This window comes from Octopus bimaculoides, chromosome 13 (genome assembly GCF_046866305.1).
Source record: "Octopus bimaculoides isolate indiv1 chromosome 13, ASM4686630v1, whole genome shotgun sequence".
Taxonomy (NCBI): Eukaryota; Metazoa; Mollusca; class Cephalopoda; order Octopoda; family Octopodidae; genus Octopus; species Octopus bimaculoides.
In genome coordinates this window covers 46,889,543-46,913,942 of record NC_142940.1, presented here as the reverse complement: position 1 = coordinate 46,913,942, position 24,400 = coordinate 46,889,543, and the positions used below count along the sequence as shown (strand labels likewise).

The window sequence follows — 24,400 nt, the reverse complement described above, 5'->3', positions numbered from 1 at the left end:
TATATATATATATATATATATATATATAATAACTATAATATGTACCTACGGGAATATGTATATATATGTGTGTGTGTGTATGTGTGTGTAATGTACGTACATGTGTGTGTTTATATATGTATGCATGAATTTATGCGTTTATGTATCAGCAGATGAGGTGGGAAAGTAGGATCAATGTAGCTGATATCTGTGCGTCATATCGAATTCCTTTTCAGCTGAAATCTGTTGAAAATAAATTACATAGAGGCAACACCACAACACCACCAGGCAGTATACCAAACTAATAGCAAAAACAACAGCAACAATAACAACAACAACAATAATAATTATAATAATAATAATAATAATAATAATAATAATAATAATAATAATAATAATAATAATGATAATAATAATAATAATTTATCAAAGTAATATTTTGGTTGTTACACAATTTCCTTCAATCCCTCCCTCACTTTCTGTTTCTTTCTCACCTTCACCATCTCTCTCTCTCCCTCTCTTTCACTCCCTCTCTTTCACTCCCTCTTTTTCTCTCTCTCTCTCTCTCCCTCTCTCTTATTAATACCAGCTTCTATTGAAATCATTTTAAATTGCCAGCCAGGTGGGGAATGGATTTTTAATGCGTTCTTTTCTTTCCTTTGAGAACGTTTTATTAGAAGTCTTTTCTACAATATTCACTCTGGATAATAGCATCGAATTACCTAGACATATTTCATGATGATTTCTTGAATAAAAACAACAACAACAATAGTAAAAACGACGACGACAACAACACCTTTAACACTACCATCATGAAGACTACACTAACACCAGTAACACTACTGCAACGACCTGGGCAACGACCGCCACCACAGCCATCACAATTCCACCGCCATCCTAGCCAGCACACAACAAAACAACTACATCAACGAATGCTGCTATAGATGGCAAATCCAGATGTATAAACCGAAATTAAAAGTAAAAAAAAAATCACCTTCATATAAAGAAAGATCGTTGTTATGATACTAACCAATAGACTAATAATAAGCAATCTTGTTTTTAATTAAAAGTATGGAACTAAACTAATCTATAGTTTGACCAGGTAAATTCACTTTAGAAAGACTAACAGTTGGTGCTGAGTCTGAGAAGCTGATATTCTTAGAACACAGTATTTGTTCGTGGAGTGGTGAGGACGAGGTTCTTTAGGAGTGGTGAGGACGAAAATGAGAAAGAAACTGAAGACAGAAGAAAAAAAGAATGAAAATAAACGTACCAAGGCAAAACCGTAGCAAAACATATGTGTAGATGTGTAAATCTGTATTACTCTAACTCTCTGTCTTTTGTTCTCTCTGTACCCACACGTAGACGCACACGTGCACTTACATATGTACGGTAGCTCTGTACATATACATAATGCGAATGAAGTCTTCTCATTGTGATCATTGTTTAACGGTGAGATTTAGATAATAATAATGATACTACTACTACTACTACTACTACTACTACTACTACTACTACTACTACTACTACTACTACTACTAACAACAACAACAACAACAACAACAACAACAATAATAATAATAATAATATAATAATTTGCTTATGATGTAGTAGGATAACAGCTGTGGTCAGTCTGCATCTTTATTGAACCACTGCCAAGCGAGAGACCTACCCTTAAAGGTCCAGCTTCATTTAAGCTGTTACAACTAGAGTTTTACGGAAACTGCTGTCTCTCATAAACTGAGATAAGGTAACTTTCGTCACCAAGGTTATCACCGCTATTATTTTTAGACATCTGATAGTTTCAAGCGACTTTCTATGGCATCATTTGTTGCATCTTTTTGCTTGTGAGGTGGTGGGTGCTAAATTTTCTTTGGGTGGGGGATATTATATTGCACCAGTATGTTTTGTTATGGAGTTTGGTTTGAATCTTGTGTTGTATTAGTTTTTGCATTGTGTGTTGTTTGTGTAGCGCAAGTTGTATTTTTCTGTTGGGTGTCAAACATCTATGGCAAACGATGTGGGCTTTGTTCATTTTGTTGAGTATTTACTGTACGAGTTTATTCCTGTGTGTCTTTGGAATAGTGTTGCATAGTAGCGTCTGTGAATCATAAATCAACCATTTCATAGTATTCATGGTTATCTGTCCATCGTTCTTTCCTTTTTGATTGGTTTTGTTATGGGTCCGTCTTTATGACGTTTACCATTTGACAGAAGACTGCCTATGTGAATCTCTGAAGAGGCCTAGCGGTTCGGGCATGTAACCCCATTTCAACATTTCATCCGATAATCACTCCGGCAAGAACTATTCGGATAGAATGGGGTATGCCAAAGCTAGGCCGAAACAGCTGTAAGATTAAACTTCTGTTCATTCTCTAATACCTTATGTACTTTGTACTTCTATATGTAAACCCGGTTGGCAAAATAACATGGTTTGTCATAAACACCTGTACTTTGGTTTTTTTTCTTTTTTTGTCACTATAGCTATGAATTAAATTAATGAATTCAACAGGTTACACTGTCTGCAAGTAGTTGGGTTCAGTATATTATCCTCCACTTTCTAATTGATATATATATATATATATATATATATATATATATATATATATGTACGCATAAATATGTATATATATATATATATTCGCGCACACGCATATTTTTACATATATACAAATAAGTAAACACGAATATAGATACGTATAAGTATAAGAATCTATAAATATGTATATAAGAACCAATATAGATATATAAACAGATACGTACGCATACTCACATATATTAATATGCCTATATATGCATAAATATACTGACACCTACATATGAACCTAAGCATACATACACTACCGTGAATAATCGTATGTTTCCTCAAAAATAATCCACAAAATTACATTCAGTCGCGACCAATCAAATTCTTTTCAGTTGCATACGCATACACACGCACCACGTCATGTATGAAAGAAGATCCACATACAAATAAAGCCTCTGTGTGTGTGTGTGTGTGTGTGTGTGTGTGTGTGTGTGTGTGTGTGTGTGTGTGTTTGTGTGCGTGCGTGCGTGTGTGTGTATCAATGAAAGATGCGGAGTTATAAAGCTGATCTGCTATGCAGTTGATAAGACTAATTCATGTTTAATTGAAAAGTTATTTACTTATCGACTTGTATTGTGGCAAGTGACAAAAAGTATCTAATCCATCCGAGGATACGCCATTTTAAATGCAACGTGACTCGTACATATATATATATATATATATATATATGTATGTATGTATGTGTGTGTTTGTGTGTGTGTGTGTGTGTGTGTGTGTGTGTGTGTGTGTGTGTGTGTGTGTGTGTGTGTGTGTGTGGAACCGCAAAGGCCCAGTGGCAGCGTGGCAGCGGACTCGCAGTCATAGGATCGCGGTTTCGATTCCTAGACCGGACATTGTGAGTGTTTATTGAGCGAAAATACTTAAAGCTCCACGAGTCTCCGTCAGGGGTGATGGCGAAACCTGCTGTACGCTTTTACCGCAGCTTTCTCTTACTTCTTACTCATTCTTCCTGTTTTTCTTGTATCTGCATTTCAAAGGGCCAGCCTTTTCACACTCTGTGTCACGCTGAATCTCCCCGAGAACTACGTTAAGGGTATACGTGTCTGTGGAGTGCTTAGCCACTTGTACGTTAATTTACCGAGCAGGCTGTTCCATAGATCAGATCAATTGGAACCCTCGTCGTCGTGACCGACGGAGTGCCGCAGTGTATCTATCTATCTATCTATCTATCTATCTATCTATCTATCTATCTATCTATCTATCTATCTATCTATCTATATACAGGCCCTTATATAAATATAAATATATATTTCGGGAATAAATGATGAATTTTTCCCTTATGAGGTTTTTTTCACGCTAGCTACTTGATAAATTCTTGTAAAAGAATTCGTCCTATTATTGAATTTAGGTATCTATCTATCTATCTATCTATCTATCTATCTATCTATCTATCTATCTATCTATCTATCTATCTATCTATCTATCTACACATATATATATAAACGTATACATGTATAAATATACATAAATGAATACACACATATACATACATATATGCATAATAAAATGGAATACTGGTGGAATGTACAAGTGAAGACCTCAATATAATGTAAGTACAACAGACCTGATAAAATGATTTGGGATAGAGAAGAGACACTTGTGCACAGTTGTGGAAATTAGATGCTCAACGGATGTTAACATAAAGCTGAAGATCAATGAAAAGGAGAATACCTATGCTGAGCTATTGAGAAACCTGCAGTTACTCTATCCACATTACAGGTTCAGGTTTATACCTGTAATTATTAGGGCCCTGGAATATGTAAAACACTGCCTAATACCAATCCTGAAAAATTAGGCTTCTCAAAACGAGAAATGAGAAAGCTAATTGGAAGACTACAGATCCAATCAGTCACTGGAACTGTAAAAATCTGCAAAACTTTACAGAAGTTTAGCATTTAAATACATATAAGCATGTCTAGATATGCAACTATATGCATGAGAATACATACATAAAAAATACAAATCTGCACATACATACATACAAACAAACAAAAATACACTGTTGTGGATGTTGAAATTCCAATGAAGGATCCTTGGAACTAGGTTACAAACCAGTTCTTTCTCTACTGGAAAGAAATCTTGAAATAAACTGAATAATTACACACACACACACACATACGCACGCATACATACATACATATATATATGTGTATATATATATATATATATATATATATATATATATATATATATATATATATATATATATATATATATATATATATATATATATATATATATATATATATATACATGTGTATGTGTGTGTGTGTGTGTGTGTGTATGCACAGACAAACATATTTATGCATGTATGTATTTTTGTAATATATATATATATCATTATTATATATACATACATACACGCACTCACACGCACGCACACGCACATGTATATACGTGCACACACGCATGTAGATGAGTATAATATTTGTGTAACATATTGGTATATGTATGAAATGTATACACGCACACATATATGAGAATTATATATATATATATATATATATATATATATGTGTGCGTTTTGTTTATGTTTATGTGTGTTTTTGAGTGCCTGTGTGTCTGCATGTGTGTGTGAGGTGTGTATGCCTGTATATGTCTACGTATATGCATATGACGATATAGTATATATATTTGACGTATATTATGACATAGTATGTGTATATGATAAAATAAATGCCACATACTTATATATAAATGCATACACACACACCCACACACACACACACACACACACACACACACACACACGCATATATATATTTCTATGTCTCTGTATGTATATTTATGTATGTATGGTAAAACTTGTACGAGCATGTTTGTTACTGTGTGCACCTGTTTACATGCACACATCATATCCCCGATTGGAACGTTGCATAATAATGAAAAAAAAAAAAACTATTAGTAATGGAAAATGGAAAATGAAAAAAATGTTACTATTTCCTAGAATCACTGAAACGAAGAATGAAATGCCTGTAAATGGATAATGACTTCAAGAGAATTTGTTTTCGCTGTTAGACCTAGTTATATCTTTTATATATATATATATATATATATATATATATATATATATATATATATATCACGGTGGTGCACCAGCATGACCGCAGCCACTTGGCTGAAACACATAAATAAAATAAAAAAATATATATACTTATTATTATTATTATTATTATTATCATATATGTTCATTTTGATTTTGTTTAACTCCAGTCGCAAGAGGGGCATACATTTTCATTCATATGTATATTGTTTCGTAGCTATGAGAAAAAATATAAAATCGTAATTACATTTAAGATCAGCCTCTTCTTTTAAGCTTTATGCTCTGTGATGTGTATTGTGATGTGTATTGATTACTTTAATTTAGAAGGCTAAGACTATCACAGAATTGGCCCTGGCCTAAACTAACTGTATTCTTTCAATTGTGCAAATATGGTGTCTTTGCCACACATTATCGCTCAGATATCATGTCTGACACGAATAAAAAGACACTTTAGCTTAGAATGTATAGAGCAATAATATCTACACTCTGTGTTTAGACCCAGTGAAATTTTAGGTCCTTCTACAACTATGTTACATTCTGTGAAACTCATCATCAGGAGGGCACGGTAGAAGATATACAGTAATAGGGGTAAAAAATTTAGCGGTAGTAAACACACATACACACGCACACATCTAATCATTAATAAGGATCATGAACAGCGTCGACTCCCATTGCGAATACGAAGTGGAACAATTGGTTGAGAAATCCCTTCGGCAATCAAGATTGATAATTAATAAATGAAACAGTTAGTCGACTAAAACAAAGTACAGATGAAATACTTGTATATGGATAAAGTAATCGGCGACATCAAAATCGAGATTAATAGTAATATCCTCTGGAGGAGCAGGCTAATCATTTTCGATCAACCTACTTTAAGAAAGTTTGTATATACAAGCAGATTGCTCACCTGAAATTGCTGCAATCATGTTAACTTGCGTAAGGCTTGCCCATTCTGCATTTAAACAGCCACTCAACCTTGCTGTTGTTATGTGCAATATTGGCAAGGGATCTTAACAAGCAAAGGTTCTGAAGTAGGCCAAGGTGACATCATGAGAGTGATCGCACTTTTCAATTTCTCAGAAATAACACTACCATCATTAGAGAAATCTCAGTCGCGTTCTCTGGTAATTTCAAGCAAACATTTCTAGCCATTGTCAAGGATAACACCAACTGATGAGTTACAAACAAGACACGGAATATACCATATTTGGAAACGAGTGGAAAGCCTTCATTTTTCTATTAATATGAAAGATAAACTTTATAATGATGTCTCAACAGCCCAGTTTATTCACTTTTTGCTTCAACTAGGAAATGGGTAGCTACCACTTGATACTGAGCACGGAACTGTCTTAATATGAAAATATGTGAAACAAGCATCAACACATTTCTAAAAACGTTATCGAATGTTTATCTTAGCTTCTCATAGAATGATAAAAACCATGCGTGAGTTTATAAATGTGCTTTACTGGTTCCCTAAAAAAAAAATTGCAGGATATTAAAGTTATCATCATTTAACGGTTTTCAGGTTAATCCAGCGAGTAGGGTTGACATTTTGGGTGATGTTTACGATGCTGTCAACTATCCAACAGAGTTTCTCAGACCTCTTCACTACTCTGTTGTCCATCCTCACAATTTTCAGCTACAGGTAGGAACTCTCATTATGCCGTTATGTCATTTGGATGTAACAAAATTCTGTATCGTTTCGAGATTAGCTGTAAAAACTCTTATGCTCCCTGTAACAAAAACCAACTATAAATGGCTGCGGCAACGGAAATTTTTTGATGCTACAGATTCCCCGTCATACCATAATATACGCCATTGAATACAAGCATATTCAGTTTCAAGTGATTTTATCGTCTTCTATTACTATCAATATTTCTCAGCGAAGTCCCTCAAAGAGCTGGATGTGAAGGGTCAAGTACACGTCTCTCTCATAGTAGGCTCTATATTTCATACTCATGTATTGAGGCAAATAGGTATCTTTCCGTCAGAGTATATTGCCAAACAAAAAATTGTTCTCTACCCCCGAACTCTTACCAAATGAAACATATTGATGTTAGAGCAGCTTGTTTATATGCTGCATAAAATTAGGAAGTATAAGAATATATATATATATATAAATATAAATATATATATATATATATACAAATATATATATATATATATATATATATATATATATATATATATATATATATATATAATAACAGTATTTTCCTAAATCGCAAAATTAGAATTATCAAGAAATACAGTCTCAAACAGCGTGGAAACCAAGATAAAGTTCAGCTGTAGACACATATTTATGCATTACAATATCTTGATATGCAAATATAGTCACATAAAATATAATAGACTTTTTAAAATTCACCATAAATCATGTCAGGTAGGAAGAATGTTATATATATATATATATATATATATATATATATCCATCCACCAATCCATGCACTCGTGCATACATATTGGTAATAATACTTTATATATATATATACATATACATACATACACACATATATACATACATACATACACACATATATACATACATACATACATATATATTTGTGGGTATGTGTGCACATGCGTTCGTATTACAGTAAATGCATTAATACATAGCTGTTACTTACAGTGCAAACAAATGGATAATGATCTCGCCGCATCGTCTTCTCGTCAAAACCAAGTAGCATGAGGGCAAGATAGACTAGTATACATCCAATAACTGCAACATTGTTCAGTATAGGACTGGATAATTTAATGTATCTAGAAGAAAACAAGAATAGGTATATATAAAAGAATAAACTTAAAAGAATGGACTATTGTAGTTTAATCCGTGCTGTATGTATGTATGCATGTAGGTATGTACGTATGTATGTAGTTAATGTTTTGGACAATAATGAGAAAACCTAAAATGAAATATCATAGAAACTATGTAGAAATTGTTTCTATGTAGGAATATATTGAATATATAGTAATATATTGAATATATTTTCGATTTAATAATGAAACACTCCCTTCATATATCCAACTGTGTACATATGTGAGAAACAATTACAGTTATATTTAACATCACTACCTAGACTTTGTGCGTCTTTAGCGGAGGGCACAATATATCAATGTATTAGTATGAAGACTCTGATCTATTTTTAACTTCCTCTCATCTTCTCATCAGTCTCGGATTCCTTGAAATAGAGGTGGAGGTTGGCTCTACAACACTGACAACGAATAGGTCTAAGAAAATACGTCTTCGTCAAAATCGAAAGCAGTACACTAAATAAATACACAGAATTTGCTACTTCGTCTCTAGATATGGAATAATACCCCTTTAATGCCACAACAGCTGTAACATAAAATCCGAACAAAACATTTTTCTATTACATCTTGAAATAATATTTCGCCCCTCTATTGTTCTGACTTCAGAGTGACCTCTCTTGTGAAACGTTTCCATGAGCTCTTTCCAAATAAATTAATACACTGTAATCCAATAAACTTGAATAACACTTTACCACAGTGATGTGTTATCTCAAGTATCAACAAAGGGAATTTCTTTCTTTCTCCTCTGTAATAAATTCCCACATAATCATTCATCTAGCTTCATCAGTCACAAACAGATACGTTTTATCAGGGATATATATGCTCTCTCTCTCTCTCACACACACATACACACACACGAAACCGTTAATACGAGTATACTGATTCAGAAGCACTACAAATTCAACAGACAATGAAAACACATGTCTGGCAAATCAAATAAATAATCACTGGAACAGAACATCAGCGTTTATTTTAATTTTAAGAATCAATAAACAAATATGAAATAACATAACGCACTCCACGTCACATTACCTGAACAGTTAGGTGTAATATTTGTGTGGTAAGAATAGAATTCCAAGCTGTTCATAAAACATAAACTATTCTAAAATTGATGTTCGATTCTTTTCTTTGACACATTCGCATTCAAACGTGCGCTCGGCAATCATATACGTGGCACTATGGGCAATGGTCTTCTATAACTCCTAGCGGGAGAAAACATTCTGCGTGAATATGTAGAGGGAAACAGGATAAAGTCCGTCGCAAATGTGAGTGTGTCTGGGACTGTGCACGTGTTTGGATTCCACCACCTCCTGGACAATCGATGTTGGTATTTCAGTTTCCCTTAATCTAGCGGATCGACATAAGACAGTGAGATAATAGGCACCAGGCTTAAAAAAAAAAACATAAGTAATGGGGGTAACTCGCTCGACTAAAACCCTTCGAGACAATAACCCAGCATGACTTCATTCCACTGACTGAAGTAAGTAGCATATATACACACATACCTACATACATACATACATACATACATACATACATGCATACATACATACATAAATATACACATACATATATACACACACACATATATACAGAGTACTTAAATAAAATTCAGTCCTTAAAGCAGTTTTCTAATTTTTTGTCGACTGAAAATATAAACACATGCGCACACGAACACACACACACACACTTATACATACATGTATACATACACATACATACACATACACACACGCACACACACACAAACGGGCGCACACACACACAAACGGGCGCACACACACACATACACCAACGCACACACATATTAGCAGTGTAATAATTATACAATTTTTGAACAAAAAAGTCCCCGCAGAATCACATACAGGAAAGAATATTAATCTTCTGTTGAGGTCAAAATAAACAAATATGACATGGAAGACAAAACAAGACTCGTTATGATATTTATAATCACTATTAATGTTGTTCTCCACCAACCTCGTTCCATTAATTATCGTACAAACTGGAAACAGTTATTAGAATTTGTAAATTTACAGAAGAAAAGGAAAGAAAAATGTCTTAATATGCAGGTTTTTTGATATCTAAACAAGCACAACGATTTATTAAACGGCAAAGAAGCAATAAAAATTACTTATCTCTACCCGTCTGTCTATATCTATCTACGTACAGGCATACTCACACACATACACACACACATATATAGAGACACACACACACAGACATTTATATATGTAGATATATATAAATGTATACATATATGAATATATGCATATATATATATAAATATATTTATATATGTATGAATGTATGCATATATATCCATATATATAAGTGTGCATATACATCCACATATATATGTATGTATGTATGTATGTATGTATGTATATATATATATATATATATATATATATATATATATATATATATACATATACACATCCGTATATATATATATATATATATATATATATATATATATATATATATATATATGTGTGTGTGTGCGTGTGTGTGTGTGTGTGTGTGTGTGTGTAAACGTCAATTTCTAAAAAGAATTAATGAACTAAAATTATGTAGCAATACCAAGTGGTGAAGCCCTAGCATGGTCACACCTCATGAGCTGAAACTAGATCAAATCAGGCAAAAAAGACATATATATATATACATATATACTCTTATACACACATACACTCATACAAATGTTTCGTTACTAAATGATTAGTGATTAATTAATGTTTGCTTGTATGTATACGCATACGCACACAAACATACGCACACACAAACATAGACACACACACATACTCACATACACACATATATATATATCTTTATATATATTTATGTGTATGTGTGTATATATTGAAATTCTGTTCCTCCAGACAATTCACACCACAGCGATTTCCAATCGACAACATTTTCTTACTATTTGTTCGGGCGTATTTTGACATAGATTAGAGTTGGTTCGCTCATTTAGTAGAACTTGTTTTGAGCTCAATCTTGTTGGTTCTTTTCAAAGTTATGCTCTATAGCTATTGTTTTCTTTTGTGGATGGGAAGGTGTTTCGAATGCAGTTTTGTTGCTTTCATTTTATTAGAGATTTCGCAGTATGATTTTCTTATTCATCGTTTTCACTACGATTTTGCAGTTATTCATATATATGTCGTTTGGTTGTTTTTGAATTTTCCTTTCTATAGAGATTTGCTTCAATGTTTCTTCTCATTATTATAGCCTACATATCTAATTCTGATTCAGTTCTGTTTTACAATTTACTTATATGTGTTCATGATAATTATGATTAAAATTACTTTTCCGAAAGAGTTTCTCGCCTTAAGTTATGGCTGGTTGGCAACTAGCAACCGACTTTCTAATCTACTTAATTTGTCTACATTTGGTTGTTACTTATCTTGATTAAATGTTTTACATGCTGAATAAATTATTTTGCAAAAATTGTTTATTATTTTGTTATTGTTTAATTGATACATGTTGCACAGTTAAATTTGAAAACGTAGCGAAAATATTATAAACACCAAACAATATTACAAAATTAGAAATGACTTAATAAGATGGTTTCACATCTTGGCACAATGCCAGCAATTCTGAGGGTGCGGGTAAATCGATTATATCGAACCCCAACCTTCAACTGGTATTTCTTTTATCGACTCCGAAAGGATGAAAGGTAATTTGACCTCGGCGGAATTCGAACTCAGAATTTAAGGACGGACGAAATGTCACTGAATATTTTCCCCAGTGTGCTAACGGTTCTGCCACCTCACCACCTTAGAGTTTAATATTCTGAATATGAAAAACACCAAAACAACATAAAAAGAAATGAGCTGGAGCCAACAGGATATCCGAAACACTGTCACTGGCAAACAAGGAAATAAATGCAAAAGGAAATAAAATATTCAAACCAAAATCAGAAATAGCAGGATATTAGATTTATAGTTGCATGGAATCAATCGAGTCCCAGCTCACAAAAAAAAAAAAAAATGTAAAATATCAAAATGACATATAGATAAACCGCAACAAACGTGACTATATAACGTGGTGCAAACAAATTAGCAAATGACACAATGATAACTATAGTCAATGACCTAATAATAATCAAGAAATCAAAAAATATTGCAAACCAAACAACAAAACCCATTACAAACAGACAATGCTTTCAAATAAATAAAGCAAAATACGACGTAGCCAAATAAAATAAAAAGCAAAATAATAATAATAATAATAATTAAACTATTCCAACGTATACATGGACACAAATAGCCATCGTTCTTGCTTGAAGATCACACGGTGTGAAACTTGAGCAAAAACATTGGAAAGAAATTGATTTTAAATCAGTAATATACATCACGTGTTTAATACTTTCAACTCCCGTTTTGTTTGCAAACAAGAATATATATATATATATATATATATATATATATATATATATATATATATATATATATATATATATATATAGATATGCAGGGCAGGGAATCATCAATTAGTAATAAAATTAATAATTAACAATTTCTGCCGGGTAGCTCAGTATGAAAAAAACCTTCTTTGGTAAATAATTTATTTCTGATACACGCTGAATTGAAATTCATTAGGGCAAAGGGTTTTGAATTTACTGGCCGATAAATTTCTTAACGTCTTCTTCACGTGGTATTGATGTTCACATGGTCAAAATTAACGTGAGTTATTTAGACATTAACAAATTTATTAGAATATTTAGCTGAAGATCAGAATAGAGTATTATGTACTCTTAACTGTGAAACAATTGTACTAAATTAACTAAAAGGCAAGTGTTTTTTACTCTTCTCTATTGTTTTTTGTTCTGTGTGTATCAGAAATATCGCTATCAATCTGGTGTAATAATTTGTAGTTTTGAAATCAGTAGTTCTTTGACTGCTATTTCTGAATTCTCAGTATGTTGGAGAAGCAGGTTACTGTCAATCCCTATATATTTATGATTATAAATTATTTACCAAAGAAGGTTTTTTTCATACTGAGCTACCCGGCAGAAATTGTTAATTATTAATTTTATTACTAATTGATGATTCCCTGCCCTGCATATCTATATTTTAACAATAACTCCAGGGTAGATGGTTATACCGCAGGAATTCGTACGAGTCTCTTTCCTAAACGGAACTATTTCTGATACACGCTGAATTGAAATTCATTAGGGCAAAGGGTTTTGAATTTACTGGCCGATAAATTTCTTAACGTCTTCTTCACGTGGTATTGATGTTCACATGGTCAAAATTAACGTGAGTTATTTAGACATTAACAAATTTATTAGAATATTTAGCTGAAGATCAGAATAGAGTATTATGTACTCTTAACTGTGAAACAATTGTACTAAATTAACTAAAAGGCAAGTGTTTTTTACTCTTCTCTATTGTTTTTTGTTCTGTGTGTATCAGAAATATCGCTATCAATCTGGAGTAATAATTTGTAGTTTTGAAATCAGTAGTTCTTTGACTGCTATTTCTGAATTCTCAGTATGTTGGAGAAGCAGGTTACTGTCAATCCCTATATATTTATGATTATATATATATATATATATATATATATATATATATATATACTTACACACATACATATACATACATATATAATGTACACACATACATACACATATGCCTACATACACATACATATACATGTAAATATATATGTATGTGTGTGTCTTTGCATATATGAGTATGTTTTTATATATATGATAATTTTTATGGTACAATGCATAAATATATGTATGCATGCATATATATACACACACATACACACGCGCAATGTTTTTTTTTATTATCAAAGTAATTATTTTTTAGTTTGACTATAAATTTTGTTTCTGGTCTTAATTTTATTTCAATATTTTTCTGTCTTCGATTTAATGACTTGGTTTGTTTCAATGATTTCGAGAACTACATGTTGAGACAGCTGTCTGTTTTTTTATCTTCATAAAGTAATGAAGAGCACATTAAACTTGATTGCACACTACAATAACTATTTTAACACATTTGCCATCGTTATCAGTAATATTATTACTATTATTGAAATATATCTTTTTCATTATTATATGCCAGCATCATTAAAAAGTTAGATATAATTCTCAGTTTTAACTGTTACAACTGTAAGAACGTAGATTCTTAGTTCAAATAACTCCGCGGTCTACTTTACATTTCTTCTTCGTGTTTTCGATAAAAAAAGGAATAAAATATTAGTCGAGTACAGGGATCGAAGTAGTATAGTGTTCTCACTTTTAAGTTTTTGACATGCTTGTCATCTAGAAACATTTCTTACCATCGCTTTATCATTGTATTAACCTCTGTTAGGCAGAGAGAAAACAGCTTTTACGTGCTTCCTAGCTATTCACATTAGTTTTCCATTGTGCTTTACAACATATTTTTGTCACAATACTGTATCTTATAATACACGTTTTACTCCTCTGTTACTTAGTATTAAATTTTATCATTGTCTGTCGGTTAATCCTTAAACGTTAACATTGGAAAGGAAGTATGCGGCACTTGCAAAAATTGCTTGCATTTATTCAAGGGAACAATTTATCTCATAATTTGCTTGTACTTGGTATATATACTGAACCCTTCTTCTATTTAGAAAGGCTAGCTACTTTAAGCCTTAAATTTCCAAATTTTTTTCTAATATTTTTAATGACATGTTTCTCCAGACGATTTCTGATAAAGACAGTTGCATAAATCTACTTTTTAAAGCAAGTGTTCATTTTGTAAACAGTGCTTCTGACATAAGATCCGTATTTAAGGTCAAATTATTAGAACAAGATAAGTAATATATATTATTCATTCTTCTAATCACTAATCTAGTCACTAATCATGACTCCGGCACCTGTTCTGATACTATTATTCTATATACCTCAGGCGGGAAGACAGATCTCTGCTGTCTCTAGTTCTCGAGCGCCCATAATTGATAAGAGCGTAATTGATCTAGTTGCCTGCGCTGGAGGTGGCCGTGTTTATCTCCTCGGCAGATATATAAATAAGAGTGCATTTTGCACCAAAAGCAAATGTGAAAGTTTCTCTCGTGATAGCAACCGCAGTTTAGTTGTTCTAAGAGCACATCCACCTTTACGTGGAGACAAATATTACCTCGCCATATTCATATTGCTTCTAAGGCGGAGTATTTCGCATGTGGCTACGTTCTGAGTTCAAATTCTGCCGAGGTAGACTTTGCCTTTCATCCTTTCGAGGATGTTGAGTATTGGGGGTCGTACTGGGGGGTCGATTTAATTGATTACCCCCTTCCCTAAATTTCAGGCCTTGTGCATTTAGTAGAAAGGTTATTAATACTGCTACTGTCGTTAACAATTTTTTTAAGAAGCTCACTGGTTAATCACGTTACCAGCGCCTGTTCTGGCACTGTTAGTCTATGTATTGTCGGCGGAGATATGAATCACTGCCATCTCTAGCGGTCGAGCGTCCATTATTGACAAGACTAAAGAAAAGTCGCTACCATGTGATCTGGTGGATTCGGTGCTGGACGTGGTGGCGATATATCTCCCCGCTCATTTCGCGCCAAAAGCCAATATGAGAGTTTCTCTCGTGGTCACTACTGCAGTATAATTTGTTCTAACGGAATATCCGCGTTCAAGTAGCGATAACTATTACATTAAACTGTATCCAAGAGCGAGGTACCAGTTATGCTGTCCTGGATTTGTTGGGAGCGTGAAGTCACTCGCTAATTACCATTATTCCCAGGTTCACTCTGAGCAGGAACAGTAATATCTGTCAGGATTACATCTAGAGTTCAAATGGAATTTTCCAGCAATAGGGGAGGTTTCTGTAGGCAGCTATTCTAGGAGGACAATACTTTGACAAAAAACTTGCAGTCAAAATAACATCAGTCACGTTGCAGTGCTTGTCATTAGACTGTACCATGGCGACAGAGGGAGAGAGTGAGAGAGAGAGAGAGAGAGAGAGAGAGAGAGAGAGAGAGAGAGAGAGAGAGAGAGAGAGAGAGATAGGAAGTAGAGTTGTACATTCAAATCCAATGACATATTTCAGTTCTTGATCCGCCTTGTGTTTTATAAAGTCCTATGGCAATTGATGTCTGGCATGAGAAGTCATATCAGCGCACATGCAAGGATGAAAGTAAATCAAAACAACCAAAGTGAATATCAGACAGCTATCAGCTGAAAAGATGAGGCAGTCATCATCATCATCGGCATCATCATCATCATCAGATGATGATGATGATGATGATTGCCTCAACTTGTCACATGGTAACCGTTTCATATTCGCGTTGATTGTTTACGCATACATACATATATGTGTGCGTGTGTGTCTGTGTAGGTATATATGTATAAAGGTAAGTATTTATATGTATATATATATATATATATATATATATATATATATATATATATATATATATATATATATATATATATATATATATATATATGTATAATGATACATATATATATGTGTGTGTGTGTGCGTGTGTGTATGTATATAGGCATATCTGTGTTCATATATATACGCATACATATATATATGTATATATATATATATATATGTATATATATATATATATATATATATATATATATATATATATATATATATATATATATATATATATATATATATTCGTATGTATGCGTATACATATATACATATTTGTAAATAAATACCAATAGAAACATATGCATATGTATATAAATATATTTGTACACACACGCGCATATATATGTATATATATATGTATATATAAACGTATATATATATATATATATATATATATATATATATATATATATATATATATATACATATATATATATATATATATATATATATATATATAAATATACATATATATATATATATATATATATATATATATATATATATATATATATATATATATATATATATACACATACATATATATATATATATTTATATCTGCATAATGATATCTAAAACGATATCTATATCAACCTATCCGTCTATTCATATATATATATATGTGTGTGTTGGCGTGGCTGTGTGGTAAGTCGCTTGCTTCCTAACCACATGGTCCCGGGTTCAATGTCAATGCGTGGCGCCTAAAGCAAGTGTCTTCTACTATAGCCTCGGGTCGAATACAGCCTTGTGAGTGGCAACTGACTGAAGCTAGTCATATATATATATATATATATTTATATATATAATATTAATGGTTTCTTATTAGGAAACCAATAGATTTTATACAGGGCTGCAAGGAGAAGTGCATATATAAAAATACAGTTTTTTTCTGTTATTATATAAACGTTTTTTTAAAGCATAAATCTGTCCACAAATATCGTCCTCACTCTGTATATATACAGATGTCATTTTCTTCTTTTCTTCTTTTACTTGTTTCGGTCATTTGACTGCAGTCATGTTGGGGCACCGAACAAATCAACCCCAAGACTTATTTCTTAAGCCTAGTGCATACTCTATCCGTCACTTTTGTAGAAACTCTGGGTTACAGTGATGTAAATACACCCACACCAATTGTCAAGCGGTGATGGAGGGACAAACACCGACACAAAGAAACACATACATAGATATACACACGCACATAAATACACACACATACACACACTACACAGACACACACACATATATAACAGCCATCGTTCAGTTTCCGTCTACCAAATTCACACACATGTTTTTGCTCGGCCCGAGACTATAGTAGAAGACACGGGCATATATATAAATATATATAGATATAAGCCGTAGGAGTGACTGTGTGGTAAGTAGCTTGCTTACCAGCCACATGGTTCCGGGTTCAGTCCCACTGCGTGGCACTTGGGCAAGTGTCTTCTATTGTAGCCTCGGGCCGACCAAGGCCTTGTGAGTGTATTTGGTAGACGGAAACTGAAAGAAGCCCGTCGTATATATATATATATATATATATATGTATGTGTGTGTATATGTTTGTGCGTCTGTGTTTGTCCCCCCAGCATAGCTTGTCAACCGATGCTGGTGTGTTTATGTCCCCGTCACTTAGCGGTTCGGCAAAAGAACCGATAAAATAAGTACAAGGCTTCCAAAGAATAAGTCCTGGGGTCGATTTCCTCGACTAAAGGCGGTGCTCCAGCATGGCCGCAGTCAAATGACTGAAACAAGTAAAAGAGTAAAAAGTAAAGAGTATATATACTTACAACATCTGCGATAGACGTAAAATGTTATATATGCATCTAACTATGCATCTAACTGCCCGTATCCATGCAAACACATACACAACACACAAACAGGCACACACGCAGACGCACACAGATATATATATTTACATATATACATATATACATATATGTATGTATATATCTTTGTGTGTGGGTGTGTGGGTATGTGTTCGTGTGTGTATGTGTGTATGCCTATGTGTTTTGAAGTTTGTGTGGGCTAAAAATATTTCTCTGCCTTACGTCAGAAATAGCTCAACCAATCATGATTCTTTCTCATACACCCACGCGCACACATGTAATGAGACTAAAATATGGTATAGGTATTTATATGCGTACATACACACGCACAAACACTTGCAGACATACATACATATATATATATATATATATATATATATATATATATATATATATATATATATATGAAAGCATACGACACCGACATAAATATATGGATACTCGTGTGTATATATGTAGATATTTATGAATATATGCAAATTGATAAATATATATATATATATATATATATATATACACATAAATATACATATATAAATATATCTATATTGCTAAAATATATATTTAGGCGCAGGAGTGGCTGTGTGGTAAGTAGCTTACTTACCAACCACATGGTTCCGGTTTCATTCCGACTGCGTGGTAACTTGGGCAAGTGACTTCTACTATAGCCTCGGGCCGACCAACGCCTTGTGAGTGGATTTGGTAGACGGAAACTGAAAGAAGCTCGTCGTATATATGTATGTGTGTGTATATGTTTGTGTGTCTATGTTTGTGTCCCTCAACATCGCTTGACAACCGATGGTGGTGTGTTTGCGTCCCGGTAAACTAGCGGTTCGGCAAACGAGACCGATCGAATATGTACTAAGCTTACACAGAATAAGTCCTGGCGTCGATTTGCTCGACTAAAGGTGGTGCTCCAGCATGGCTGCAGTCAAATGATTGAGACAAGTAAAAGAGAGTAAAGAGTATATGTATATATATATATATATATACACACGTAGAAAGACATATAAGATGTACGTATCGATATTTGCATGTGTATCACGTATCTATATATATATAGACAGACAGTGATGCACTTACCTTTGTCGTAAATTATGAGATTATAATCCAAATAAACTCAAGTACTTCTTAGTCTATCTATCTATCTATCTATCTATCTATCTATCTATCTATCTATCTATCTATCTTTCTGCCTACCTACCTACCTACCTACCTACCTACCTACCTACCTACCTACCTACATACATACATACATACATATACCGGTGTATATATATGTGTGTGTGTGTGTATGTATTTGTATATGCATGTACATATATATATTAATTCATCTATATATGCTGTTTTGTATGGGTGCTTCCACACATACACAACACACACACACACACACGCATATATTCTTGTATGTGCATTATGTATGTGTGGTTATACGTACTTTTAGTTATTTCTATTTTGGACTATTCGTTTTCTATTTAACGTCTATTCAACGTTTTTCAACCCATCTCTCTTCTTCAAATCTTGAAACATATGAAAGCAATTCAAATCCATCATAATTAGGATACTTCCCCATTACCAGCGACAATGTCTCTACAGCCATCATACCCAGAACCATCATCACCTCTATCTTCGTTAAGCTACTACCATCCTCACTATCGCCGTCATCATCATCATCATCATCACTATAACCGCCATGAATAGTATTACTGCCAGTGTATATACCACTACCACTGTATTTATCTTACCCCGGAACCCTTACGCGCACCATCACCAACATTATTTCCAAGACCAGCGCCGGTACCATTATTACTATTACTATCATCACCATTGCTACCAGTATCCATTCCTCTACTATCTCCACCATACTACCACCTCCATCACTATCAACTACCCTTCTCGCCACAACCAACACCATCACGATGACGACGACAACGGCCGCCACCACACACACACACACACACACACACACACACACACACACACACACACACATATATATATATATATATATATATATATATATATATATGGATTCAGATGAATTAGGTACTTAAGTTGAGGCACCAGAAATTTAGTATGGTATTATCCATACACTTTCAGAGAAAGGTGATTAAAATCAAAATAAGCAACAGGATATCCAGAGGTAATACAGTACGATCATTTCAAGCGACCCCATATAATTGAACAATGTAACTATTGCATCAATTTAAATGCAGAGCAATCCTCAGCTGCATAAATACATAGGATTAAATTAAATTAAAACAGATGGACACATTAATATAATTTTACCTAAAACCTCCAAGAAGGTATGGAGATAGACAAATAACATGCTGTCTTCACTTCAGCTTAGAGGTTTTCGGTAAAATTATACTAATGTGTCCATCTGGTTTACATTAATTTAATTCCATGTATTTATGGATCTCTGAGGATTGCTCTGCATTTAAATTGATGTAATGGATACATTGTTCAATTAAATGGGGTCATGGAGTCGCTTGAAACGATCGTGTTGCATTACCCCTTATATATATATATATATATATATATATATATATATATATATATATATATATATATATATATATATATATATATATATATATATATATATTAATCTGGTGATGTCTTGGCTGGCCGAAACTTCGAAGTTACTGTCGATACTGTTCTTGGTGACGAATAATAAATGTTTACGAAATGTATTGTTTAAACCTTCAGTTTAATGTAGAAATTGATTTTATTATAACATAAAAGTACACATGATTGTGTATGCGCGGGTCTTTGTGTTTCAGTTTGTACCTACACCCCGGGCTTGATAATCGGTGTTGGTTTATTTAGTTCCTCATTAACATATCGGTTCGGCAAAAAGGAACCGATAGAATAAGTACCAAAATATGAACCTTTAAAAAAAGAATATATGCACAGAGATTCTATAAGATTGTATCTATAAGATTGTAGTAATTTTTAGAATTCGAAACCCAGATATTATAATAGCGAGAAATAAGCCATGGCATATCAGGTGACTTACTCTGTATTCTGATCAATCAAATTTCAGGTGCATCGTGTGACCGCGTCATTTGAATGGGAATTTCCACGCATATTCCCACCAAAATATTGCCATAAATAAAGATCCACAGGGCAAATATTTTGAGAGAAGGCAGAGGTAAAAGGGAAGATAGGTGTATGCAGAAAATACATGGTTGTTGCTCAGCCTTGGGTTAAAATGAAACTCTTCCGACACAAAATTTTCTTGCCTCTAGCAAACACGAAAATATAACGATATCCTTTCTAGTCAGCGTACATTCATGCCTCTAGCCAAATAAAGGTACGTAGATACATTCAGGGCGTTCACCTTAATACTTTCTGCAATTAATCTCTATTGCGTGTATTTATATAAATAAATGGATTCAATGAAAACTTCAAATTATGGCTCGGATTTTATATGCGAACAGCACTCAGCCTAAATAAAATATCAAGTATCCTCCGGAACCAAGCCACAAGCTAATAGTCGTTATGTGCATGATTTTAATTCTTTTTGTCGAAGCAGCAACTTCCCAAATATGTGAATTGTATTACAATGCGAGTTTTATGTTCATCTGTCCCCAGTATTAGAAACTGTGAAAACTGAAACATTTTCAATGGTCACAGTCTTCTGATGCAGGTTTGGCAAGGTTACGCTTGTGAAGTCACCTTTGACAGATCGTTAGAAATACTGAAAAAAAATTGACAGGAAGGGATTAATTAATGTACTGGTCATGTGCTGTGCAAAGTGGGTGCAAGGCAACAGCGCCAGATCGTATTCTTGATGGAGACGGGTTTAAGGATAATGTCATTTTTTAATATTTTTAACGCAGAATACATTGACAGGTTTACATTGGAGAATTTAGGTCCAGTTCCTTTGCAAAGGAAGTAGTGCACATGTACTTTGACACATTCAGGTTGCGCTTAATTGACGTAAGGTTAACGATGAATAAACGGGTTGTCATATGCAGAGTAAAGAAATATGTAAGGTTAGAGGTAACGAGCAAGTTGTTAATAGACAGAAAAAAGAATGGGATTAGAAATAAAGGGAAACATGAACTGAGCTTTGTTGTGCAACAGAATTGAAAAAAAGTGAGAGAAATTCTCTCCGTTGGCGTACACTGTAAGGCAATGGTACGCGAGGAAAAGTTTCGTGAAATCTTCTTTGCGGAATACACGCAGGCATAGATGTGTTGTTAAGAAGCTTTCTTTGCAACGACGTGGTTTAGGGTTCAGTCCTACTGCACGGCAACTTGGATGTCTTCTAGCCTAATCTTGCCTTGTGAGTGTAATTTACACGCGAGGAAGACCGTCGTATAAATTTGGGAGTGGGTGTACACACACACACACACACACACACACACACACACACATACACAATCATACAAACACACACACTCACACTCACACACACACACATACACACACACACACACACACACACATAGTGAGGGTGGATGGCTTAGTGGTTAGAGTGTTGCACTCGCGATCTAGAGACCGTGATTTCAATTTCCAGACCGGGTGGTGCGTTGTGGTCTTGAGCAAAACACTTCATCTCATGTTGCTCTCCGATCCCTTCGACATCTGACGTGTGGCACACAGTGCACCTGTTCAGACAAGGTCGATTTGATGGAGAGAGCGCGAGCTAACGTACGGCACATACATATGATCACTATAAACAAATCGTTTGTGTAAATTGCTCGGAAAAAGCTGAACGCTCACACGTCGTCTGCGACTGGAAAGACCGTCATATATATATATATATATATATATATATATATATATATATATGTATATATATATATATATATGGAAAAAAAAAGTCAAGGTAGAAAATGTTAAAATAATTTTATAAAAAATATTTCAGTACTAGCTACTGGTTGTTTTGTTTGTGGCTCATGCTAAGATCTCATTAGAACATGTCCCTTTGTAGAGTTGGAGTTATCTAAAGTATGTTCAAGTGACACCTGCACCTACAAACACACACACACACACACACACACACACACAGACATAGCTATAACTATATATATATATATAATGTCAAATTAAAACAGTATATGTTACATCATGTGTCTCTCATGTTTTTTGTTTGCTTTAATATATAAAGGTATGTGTGTTTGTGTGTGTGTGTGTGTTCCGAAGAAAATGACAAAGAAAGACTTTAACATATCTTTAATGATTAGTTAAAATTGTTTCTGTACCAACTCTGCTTTTAATGCCAGTTCACATAAAAATTTAAAGTGAAAATTTACGTGATATTTGCGATTTTAAACATTAAAGTAGCACTCCTTAGATCTGCATCGAAGGTGCTCTTTTATATTGTATGTCTCCAGACGTTAGTCTTTGCTTATATCGAGAGGGAACAAAAAAATATTAGTATGGGTAAAAAAAAAATATTAGTATGGGTAAAAAAAAATATTAGTATGGGTAGTGTATAAATTGAATGGGAGATGAAGGAACAGATGAAAGAGAATAAGAATCTATATTTATATATGTGTATATATATTTACATATCTATATATGCACATATGAATACGTGTGTGTTTGTGTATGTGTGTGTATTTGTGTACCTGTTTATGTGCGTGTACGTGTGTCTAGAGCTCTGAGGAGATGGAATGTTCTACTTGAGTATTTGTGAGTGTAAACGAAGTGCACAGATGGAAGAAAGACTGTATGTAAAGACTATATCTTTATTATCAGGAATGGTACAATTATTGATAGGAATTTACAAATCACAACATTATTATAAAATTTCTTTTTA

The 24,400-nt window shown here is 33.5% G+C and overlaps 1 protein-coding gene across 1 annotated transcript in view; it reads right to left on the bottom strand.

The window, feature by feature from the left end:
• Positions 1-24,400, bottom strand: part of LOC106869702 (uncharacterized) — an 878,940-nt gene that overhangs the window by 41,981 nt on the left and 812,559 nt on the right. Inside the window, exon 11 of the mRNA XM_052972461.2 lies at positions 8,237-8,369. Coding sequence (XP_052828421.1) covers positions 8,237-8,369 — 133 coding nt within the window. The remainder of the gene's footprint in view (positions 1-8,236; positions 8,370-24,400) is intronic.